At 34.0% G+C, this 11,111-nt stretch overlaps 1 protein-coding gene across 1 annotated transcript; it reads right to left on the reverse strand.

The window, feature by feature from the left end:
* Nucleotides 1-288: 288 nt before the first annotated feature.
* LOC149411661 (protein SHQ1 homolog) lies at nt 289-5,865 on the reverse strand. Its single transcript, XM_089646979.1, has one exon. The coding sequence runs from the start codon at nt 5,777-5,779 to the stop codon at nt 4,334-4,336; it is 1,446 nt and encodes a 481-aa protein (XP_089503105.1). The 5' UTR covers nt 5,780-5,865; the 3' UTR covers nt 289-4,333.
* Between the last annotated feature and the right edge of the window lie 5,246 nt (nt 5,866-11,111).

Consider the following 11,111-nt stretch of genomic DNA (forward strand, 5'->3'; position numbering starts at 1 on the left):
ACATTTAAGGTCGGACTATGCGTGAAATGCTTTGAGGGCTATCACACTAAATAATGTTGTTGAAAATTACACTTTTTGAACAATAAAGATGAAAAAATGAAATTTCTGACTAGTTATTTGCCGAAAGATCCATATGGACCTCATCCTTCTCGAGGCTCCTGGGGGATGAGGAGACGATTTTTTCAAATTCCGAAAAAAACGTTCTTATTCTACTTTCAAAACCAACCACTCTGTAAATTTTCTGCGCGAAATTCGAAAAAAAAATAGTTCGTCATGAATGGGTTAAGAATGTTTTTTAGTTTTGTATAAAGTGGTTTTTACGATTTGGGTGATAAAAAGCATTGGTAAGCGACTTTAAAAACTTTATTTATTTATGTTCTCCATAAAATGGTTATGCACCAAAATATTACAGAGAAGATTACAAATTTGAGGTACATGTAATTATAAAAGGCCATGGAGGCAGTTTTATTATTTTGTGACATGCGTCAAAAGATAGTTGCTAAACTGTGTGTAAGTAACTTTAAAAAATGTATATGGCCAATGCAGAATCGGTAAGCAGTTGAGTCGCTGTGTTGATCGGAGAGTTCTGATAGACAGAAGTCCTCGCTTTCGGAGCATAAAAAAGTGCATGGAATCTCCCAGGAGTATACTTGTAGGTACATATAAGTTCACCTCTTTCAATATAAGTGGATTAAGATTATAGTTCCAGAGATTAGTTGCTAATTTATGTTTGCCTAAAAAATATTTATCGGGTGTTGAAATCGAGCATTCCCGTTAAGAACAAGGATCGATACAGGAATGGGTAATACATTTATTTTCTCAAATATGGGTAACATATAAACCTCTTTTGTACTTTTTATATTTCTAGGATATGGTTTTGTTCAGAAGGGGCCAAACAATTGCTATTCCAGGATACTGCAAATAAGGGCTTCATAAGTGCCCCGTATTGAGATTCCATTAGTAAATGATCTTGCATTGCGAAGAATAAATTCAAGCATTGTTAGCGTGGGAGACAATGTCAGGTATGTGGGATTTGAAAGAGAGATTTGCTTTGAAAATTATTAATTTTGTAGGGGAACAGTAATGTATCTTTGGATCTTTATCTACATTTTTAACACGGAAATCTGAAAAGAGTATTTCATCTGTTTTCAAAACAGTATTTTATTTCGAAATACGTAAAAAAAAGAGAGAATTTACCTGGAATGTAATGCGAAAACATTTCCCGTGCAATCAGCAATTCGACATTAGTGATTTATTTTTGGTGTACTATGCCGTGTTGCGCTAGCCAAAGTTTCGGACAGCATTACAGTATCCATTATCTGAGGAGGTAGCGTAACACGGTATAATTCTCAAAAAATAAATTACTACATAATGCTTTTGGATGTAAAAATCTCAAAACATAACCAGCATTTTGACAGGTATGATTTGTGATTTTCACGGCCAAAAGTATTATAGTGATTTGTTTTTGGGGTATTATGCCGTGTTAAATTACACATCTGCCCTGATGATGGACACTGCAATGCTGTCCGAAACGTTGGCTAAAGAAGGAGGTGGCGCAACACGGCATAATACCCCAAAAACAAATCACTATAAAGCATTTTGACAGTTTACTTAAGAGAAATACATTGCAAAATATAAGAGGCTCCAGGGGTTAATCATAAAATACTGTTAATTTATTATTGGTATCTATAAAAGTTAGCAGCTGTAGGAATAACACATCAAAAGAATACTAAATCAATACATAATTTCACACACAGACAGATGTTGTTTTGCCATTAACTCCACAAAATATACATAATTATTATTAACACAAGTGGGATCCATTAACTTATTCAAATAAACCACTAAAAACCAATTAATAAATATTATTGGTTTACTTTGTATACATTAAAAAATTGCTTCTCCATAAAAAAATATGTTACACTCCTTACGCTGATATTGCCATGTCACCCCAGCTGCCCGTCGTAAACTTGTGAAGCTTGCAAACAATTTTTCAAATTTATCGTGAAATTTGGCCAATTTAATTCTTTAAATTCTGATTGGAAAACATTGCAAAAATTTAAAGAATTAAATTTGCCAAATTTCACAATAAATTTGAAAAATTGTTTGTAAGTTGGAAAACCGACACTTAGTAGAAAAGGTATTTTTACAGTACTGATCATAAATTTTATTTTAGGCTTATGAAAATATACTTATAAAAATTATAGCACAAACAAAATTTAGGCCAAAATATGTTATGTTCTGTATAATTCCTAGAAGTGCAATCACACCCACAATACACTTCTATCGATCTCTTCAGAAAATATTACAATAAAAAAAATCAGGATTTTATAAATCTCGAAAAAATAGATTGCCTTAATGATTTAACGACACTCTTGTTTACATTAAAATTTGACTTGCTTACAAAAAATATACATTGCTTTTACCTTCCTAGGAAATAGGTAAATCTATGATTTATACAACAGCAATATTATAGTATCTACTGCCTATTTTTTGGGAATATTCTAGAATAGGAGACAATCAGACAAATGGATACAGTTTTTTTTTTATAAATCTAACACGCATCTTCATGATTATAATTTTAAACTTCCTAAGACATAAAAATTTATGGAGTCTAGATATCTAGCTAGATGATAAAGGAACAAATAAAATAGGTTACAGAAAACTTCCATGAAGACCTCCAACCTAACAAAATTGCTTTTTGATTATTTTATGATGGAAATGATCTTGCGACATGATAATACTTGTTAAGTGCACCTTGTTTTACATACCAAGTAATAAAATTATTTTCGAAGCATTTAATTACCTGTGAAATCTTTCAGATGTCTTGTTTTGTTTCAAAGGAATTTATAAATAAAACAGGATGGACTAAATGGAAAATATGGCTTATGGCCAACTCGATCAATGAATGTAACCAAAACCATTACTATAACATTTCAAATGTGTAATGAAACGGAGCATTATTAGTTATTTTTAGCAATCATGTTCGTTCAAATATATTTCTAGCACATATTGAAACAAATCTGCAGTCTCAAATCAATAGACTACAAGTGCAATAATTACAGTTTACAGAATGTCATTTAATTAGTTTTATGTTCTCTTTCAATGATTCATGTTTTTAAAAGAAAGACATTACATTCTTGGAGCAAGTGAATGAGTTTGTGTATTTTAGAGGTATGTTCACAAGAGGTAGAAAGGTTGATAAGGACATTGGAAGAATGAACAAAGCTTTTTTAATCGGGGGTTGACCTCAGTAGTTCCTAATAAAAAGTTGTCCACAGAAGCGAGGCTAGCAGTCCACAATGGAGTACTGATATCAATCCTAATTTATGGGAGTGAAACATGGAACTTCCAGAGGGATGATAGTAGACTGGGTGCTGTAGAAATAAGATCCCTGAGGCGTATACATGGTACAACCATGTGAAGATCCAGGAAGAATGCAAGGCTGAAGAAAGCGTAGTGAGCAAAATTAAGAAAGGAAACCCCTAGATGGTTTGGACATGTACAGCAATATCAAATTTCAACCTAAGACAAAAAAAATGCAATCAATTATTATTTAAGTGTTATTACACAAGGCTATAGACAATTTAAGGCTAAAAAATATATTCAGTTATTTGTTTCAATGTGATTAATATTAATTATGTTTACAAATCGGCCTTGCTCCGGGAGAAAATGTTAAAGTTATTCATTCTCTGCCAAAATAGTGATGAAATGTTAAAAAAACATACTTTATTTTGGGCTTATACAAAAATATTCTTAAAATCTACCAAGAGTAATTCAAAACATTTGTGCTAGCATTCAAATGCCTCTATTCCTTCTTGATTGAAAAGGAACAAATCTTTTGATGGTATTCATTCATTTATTGACCCTCCACACAAATGACAAAATTCTTGTAAAGGCATTATGAAATTTGAGATTCGATTGAAGAACTAAGTTGGCAAAAGAAATGAAAATGCAGCTCTGCTGCTCAACATAAATATGTACATTTCTCTATTGATTTCTAATAAATATCTGCTAAAATTACATATATCGAACATCCTAATTCAGCTGGCTAGGTAGCCGGGAAAAGTTAAGATTTTCAATATTATATACAGTCTGTTTAGTGAACATAAATTAGCAATGAGAACATGGAAATTATTGAAAAATGTATGTTATATGTATTGCCAGAGCTGCATTTTAGATTTGTTGTGATTTAAAGCTCAAATCTTTAATTGAATCACAGCTTTCGCAAAACTTTTACAAGAATTTGGGTACTATTGGGTCGTTAATGACATTTAACATTTATAGTTATATTATTTAGTCTAAGGCACTCGCGGTGATTCTACACCAATTATCATGAAGTACTAGTACTGTCATCGTCATCATCAGAATCTAAATCACTAGAAGTAACAGATGAGGAATCACTAGAATCGCTGCTCGAATCAGAAGTGTCTGAATCTCCGTGGTGTACATTATTATATCTCGGAGCACAAATCTCTTTTTCACCATCGGTAAGTTTCATAGAAGACATCTTCAAAGCCATGGCATTCTCCAGGATCTGTGATTCTTCGACTTGCACCATGTTTCCGGCTTCTTCGTATTCTTCCAGTTCTAGATTCAAGCAGGACTTTGTAAGATTTATATTCAACAATTTTTCAGAGACATATTTGTAAGTTGCATCATCACACTTCTGAGAAAAGATCAAGAAGTCTCGCATGTAGAGCTGGTTCAATATGTAGCGAGCGTCTTGACTAGAATTGAACAGTTGGTATATTTCTATCAAGCACTTAACAACATATTTTCTTCCTATTTTGAACATGCTCGCTACATCATTCTTCACTTTATTGCAGAGATCGAAATTCCTGTACATGGGGTAAATTAAAGCTCTTCTATAACAACAGATCATTGTTTCGCTGAAGTTGGCAAAAGTTTCAAACCAGCTTAGAGTCGCAGATAGGCGATTTATCGTCCAGCTAGATTCAACTGTGTTTTCGTTGTATGTTGTCCTTTTCTCGTAACAGTAGGAAAAAAGGATGTCTACCAAGTTGCACAGAACGCTATCAAATTCACTTTTATTTAACAGATACTCTTTATTGGGCAAGTCTTTCAAGATATCAATTTCATCGTCAGTGAACACCACTTCTTTGCTGGAATCCCAACATTCCCAAGGAGCCACGTAGCTCATCAGCGGAGAGATGAGTTCCTCGTCGAAGAAGTCGGCCAAATAATGATCAGAAGAGAACTTATCATTTTCATTTTCTTCTCGCAATTTTTTACGATCTTCGAAAGAAATTTCATCAGGAGTTTTCAGCTCGAATATATTAGGAAATTCGCTGCCCATGTCCTTGAAGGAACCGGCGAGTTTGTTGGCGAAACCGTAAGAGAAATTATTGTTCAGTAGAGAAGGATTGGCGGGTAACGTCGTATCTGTTTCTTCTGGTTCTATAATGCCGCTGTCCGTGCTGTTGATGACTTCAACCAGACTTGGATTAACGTCCTTCATCTCTGTGGGGGCCATCAAACTAGTTATCATGTCCAGTCCCGGAAAATCCTCGCCTTTGTTCTCCTTTTCAAAAGTAAACGTGAAATCTCCCAACTCACATTCATATTTAGCTGTGGATCGCTCATTTTCTACCAGCCGTCCAGGCAGGTGAAGACGCAAATGATACGGCGGAGAAGAGAATACGAAGTCCTTTCCTTCCACGTAAATCTCTGTGTCGTCAACGTTCGTATATGGAGAATGGATTTTGATTATCACAGTGTCCGAGGTTTGATTCAAACCGAATTTTGGCACCAACATCTTGAATTACCGCACGCTCTCGACAATAACACGCTAATAATAATCACATGTGTTTCTATCAAATGACAGTTCTGCTTTGTCTCTTTCCATAGACGAAATTTGTTTCTGACATTCGGACAACATCCATAGATAATGTTAAAAGAAGATAATGGATACCGCTGAAAGTAGGTAATATATTAGTTAGTACCCACTCATTTGAATTAGCAAAAAAAGGCCTATTCACCTATAGTTAATTTTATTATGGGTAAATATTTCACTATCCGCCTTTTTAGGCACATATTATGAAAATTACACTTCGTTACAACATAAGTTCTACAAGATACGACGATTTACGTCCGATTGATAGTAAAATATGCATTATAATTACATTTTTATTCAATCATAATTAAAAATTCACCAAAAAACGATTTCTTTGCCACTATTTTAGACTTTCTTTTGTGTGGAAACGTGTGATATTTTTGTTTCAATCTAAATACGGATAAATAACTTAATTAGCCCAAACTAAGAACCTAATATTTTGTGCATCATGTAAACATTTTTTCTGGTAGTAATTATTGAAAGAAAGTGTCATTTCCATAATCTGTGAAAAAGTTCGGCGGTTAGGGAAATAATTACCCTATTATGTAGGTAGGTACTAATTTCTATTAAATTCAAAAGTCTAATTTAACTTTATAAAAATAGTTGATTGGTACAAGCAGAAAAACAGATAAAAATTAAACCATTGACTCGACATAATAGTAGGATTCGTAATACTTGGCTAATTTACAAAGCGCCATTTTCTGAAATACTGTCTCAAGGGTGCATTCAGTGTGTTAATTCAATCCACCTTGGGACCTCCTCAACATATCTGTGAGATTTTTGTCACTATGGTTTATATTGTATATATTATTATAAATACATAATACATTATATATTTAGATAGCAGATAAAATCGATCAATTGTTCTTTTTGAAAATAACAGATGGCGCCACCTCTGTTTACAACAATCCTAAACTATACAGTCATTATGATAATAATACTATCAGATATTATGTAATTAAGAAATTATAAATGACAAATACGAACAAATGCTAATAATTTATTTAGATTATAAATAAGGATACAATTTGTGTAAAAATTAAAACAGTAACTTGTATAAAGATACAGAAGTACATATTACTACAATGTATTAAATATACAGGATGTATCAGGACGCACCCAGCTATAGAACAAAGAAGGACACAAGAAATGCTGTGGGGGTGTGTTTGTGATTCAAAAGACTGACTTGCTTGTTTAGAACCAATTCTATTAAAATTCCATTCAAATCTATTAAAGGGAAGCATTTTTAGTGTTCTTGTTTAGAATATGTCCCCAACAGATCAGGGGATCTTTGATGAGCTTAACCTAATGCCATCATGCTTGTATAATGTGATATGCAGCATCCTGTTCCCACAGCATTGACATTAGGGTACGGTGAATATCACATGGTAACGGATAGGTATAGATATTTTTTTTTTAAATCCTTAAAATTTTTTTATCCGAAAAGTAATAAGATAATGTTTGAGAGGTGATAAAATTTTGAAATTAAACAATAAGTTTTAAAAATGGTTCACCTTACATTTTTCATCTAAGCCTGGACTAAAATTACTGATAACGAAAATAATACATTTTTTATTAGAAAAATGTATTATAAACCTTACTGCCACCTCACTTTTTTGTTGTTTAAGGCGATGCACTACGTCGTGTAATATTTTGAATCGAGCCGCTATCAATAACACACCTTACATAGATGGCGATAAGGCTTAAATTCCCGCTTAACACCATCCACCTGTTTTGATTTATGCAAGAAAAAAACATGGTCAAAAAGTGCCTTTTATTTTATTTTGTGGATGTTCAGGCATAAATATAAAAAATTTTTTTTGATCATTTTATAAATAACTTAATTCGCCACACTATACAATAAAACCATAACCGAAAATGGGTTCGCAAGTAGGAGATTTTGATCTTTAAAGCAGTTTTCATAGGCCTTATACATTATTTTTTTCTGGGCTTATAAAAAGACTTATCTAAAAAATACTCGTCTATTTCAAAGGCCAAGATGTATTCTACTCGCAGTATTTAATTAAAGCATCTGAAACATTTCTAGGCAACCAAATTTTCAAATCAAAAACACATGATTTTGCATTACTACGTAGTGCATCGCCTTAACTCCTATATTTGAATGTAAAGCTTTGTATTTTTTTATTTAGGTACAATATCTTACATTTCTTAGTACAATTTAGTAATTTTGTCGTCACTGGGTGGCTTACACGTGCTGAGGCCTTCTAACACCGTTTGGTTTATATTTTTAACTATGACGGTGAGAGAGACATAATGATTTCTATGAAACCGTATGAGCTGTTCTGAAAAGCGAACAAGTGCGACTGTACGTGCGAACAAATTATCCCAAGGAGGTAAATATCATTTTTGTTTTTGTTTTTAATTCATAGAACTCCATTTATTTTATTTTTATTTTTACTAACTAACTAAACATCATGCCGTATACGGAGTAGGCAGAGAACGGACCGCTAAACAACTCTTCACACACTCTTTGCCTCATTCACATTCATACATAATCTTCTATTATTCTGACTCTTGACATGGCCCGACTCAAGTATCTGATTCACTTGATCGTGCCATGTCTTCCTCGGGCGTCCCCGACTTCTGCTACCATTCACATTTGTGTCATATATTCTCCTTACACTCCTTTCTTTGTTCATTCGCTCTACATGCACAAACCATCTAGAGTCCCTTTCTTAATCATTACGCTTACATCAGCCTTGCATTCTTTGCGGATTTTCACATTTCTCACACAATCGTACAGAATTTTACCACACATACGCCTAAGGGATCTCATTTCTACAGCATTCAGTCTACTTTTATCCCTCCTCTGCCAGTTCCACGCCTCACTGCCAAACATCAGGGTAGGTACCAGCACTCCATTGTGGGCTGCTAGCTTCGTTTCTTTGGACATTTTTTTGTTATGGCCAACCGCGTTCAGCCCTCCATTAATGGAGCTACCTTCATTAACCGTTAGAATGCTACGCGTCGCAAAAGCACTGCGATTGTTTGTATCGAAAATTGCGGCGTGTTGAGTTTCAGTCTGTTTTTGGTGCTCCGCGGGAGTGGACGTACGCTAACTTCGCGCGTAATATGTGATGAGACTGCATTCTAATACATTTAAAAATAACTTTTTTCCATTTTTTTATATTATTTAAAAAAAATAACCATGTCACGTGCTATTATTTCGAACGTTGATTCGATTCCTAGCGATTCTACGGGAGGTGAAACAACAGATACAAATAGTGATGACAGCAGTATTATAACGCATCGAAGAAAAAGATTGAGGATTGAAAGTGAGCCTTCTATCTCCTCCTTATCTTCAGAAACAGAAAAAACACCAAATTTTCCCAAAATTCCTCCGACAAAGGTGTTTTCTAAAGCAACAAATGATCAATTTCAATTTCAAAAAGAAATAAAATACAATAATATTGATATTTTATGTTTATTTTCTCATATTCATTTCAGTAAACATTTTTTCTTTATAATGCAAAAATAATTTAAAAAATTGATTGATATTTGTCTAAATTAGAGTGTTTTATTTGACACCATTATTTTTTCCTCTAAATTAATCAATATGTGTTTATTGCAATTCCCATTTATTTTTGCAAAAATTGATTAGCACTAAAACGGTTAAATATCTGTCAGCCTTCCCATCTCTCGTAAACATTCTTTTCAAATACACAAACTCATCCACCTGCTTCAAGTATTCATCATTCACAACTATATTGCACTGTTTTCGTACGCTCTCTTTCAAACACCAAAGACTTACTTACATGCATCATTAACTCATTCTTGATACATACAGTGCTCATCCTAGACACGAGAGACTGTACATCTTCCATACTGTTAGCAATCAGCACAGCATCATCTGTCCCACCTCTTTCAATTCTAGCACACAATTATCCATATAAATTGAATAACCACGGTGACAATACGCAGCCTTGTTTAACACCTTTTGTTATATCAAACCACCCCGTAAAACCAGCATTCACCCTAATACATCAACGCTTCCCTCGTAGAGACGCAATTGCCTGTATGAGATTCGCATTCACTCCATACTTGGACAACACTTTACATACCTTTATTACTGTCGACTTGGTCGCATAACTCGGTAACATTCACCCCATCATTATTTATATCTGATTCACCAGTGGAATCGCTGTCACTCGGGTTGCTTTCGAAGACTTCCTCGAAATATATCCATCTCTTCTTTCGATTTTATCACTTTAATGCTTACGTTTTCCGGACCACTCCGGGGATCTTTTGACCTCCTTCCAAAACAGTTTAATGTTTTCTTGGAAGTGGTCTGTCATTTTCATTCCCTCTTCCTCTTCCAGGCGTTTCTTTCGTTCTTTCACTCCAACTCTTACTCTTTTCTTGCATCCCTTATACACATCTTTCGCTCGATCCCTCTCTTCACTGGAAGCACTGCCAGCCGCTATCAGACATAACCATGCTTTCTTCTTCTCTGAGACCAGTGCTTTAACATGTTCATCCCACCATGCATCACCTTTCTTCCTACCTTGCATACTTATTCCACAAACCTCTCTAGCAGATTCACAAAGACTGACTTTTATGTGGTTCCATGTTTCTTCTATGCTATTTCTTCTTTCCATTCATCCTCTGATATTCCATGAACCAATCTGACATTGTTCACGTTCTTTCCCTTTCTTTGCGCCACCGAAGGGTTGGCGATGTGATGCATAGCGAACCTCACCGACACATTGTATTTTTAATTCAATAATGTTATTATTAAGATCTGCAAGTATTTTAGTCTTTTATTATTGTGACAGCTTTTTTGGCATTCAAGGCCATTTTCAAACTGTGGTTAGGCCACGTTGAGACGATTTATTTACATGACTCTATTTACCCCCGCCCAATATCAATTTTTATGAAGTCTAAAATGATTTATTACCGGTTGACCCGATTTACTGAGAAAGTAATTGTGCAATAGATTCTCTATTCTGTAGGGAACATTAAAGCTGATTAAAGTTAAACATTGGTGGTTAAAGTTTGTCGAATACGTTCTGATACACCCTGTTTTATAAATCTAATAATTGAGTAGTCACATTAAACACTTAATATATATTTTTAAATACATAAATATTACCTTTGACCACCCTTGTCTTCAGAGTTTCAACACAATTTTTACTTATTTTAAACAATTATAATGTGGCATCTTGCCTTTTTTAAAGAGTCAAATATGTATGTCAAAGCTCCGTATCTCTTGATGTTGCGAGTTGAAAACAGT

This window comes from Hesperophylax consimilis, chromosome 25 (assembly GCF_061612785.1).
Source record: "Hesperophylax consimilis isolate HC1 chromosome 25, BYU_Hcon_1.0, whole genome shotgun sequence".
NCBI classification, from domain to species: domain Eukaryota; kingdom Metazoa; phylum Arthropoda; class Insecta; order Trichoptera; family Limnephilidae; genus Hesperophylax; species Hesperophylax consimilis.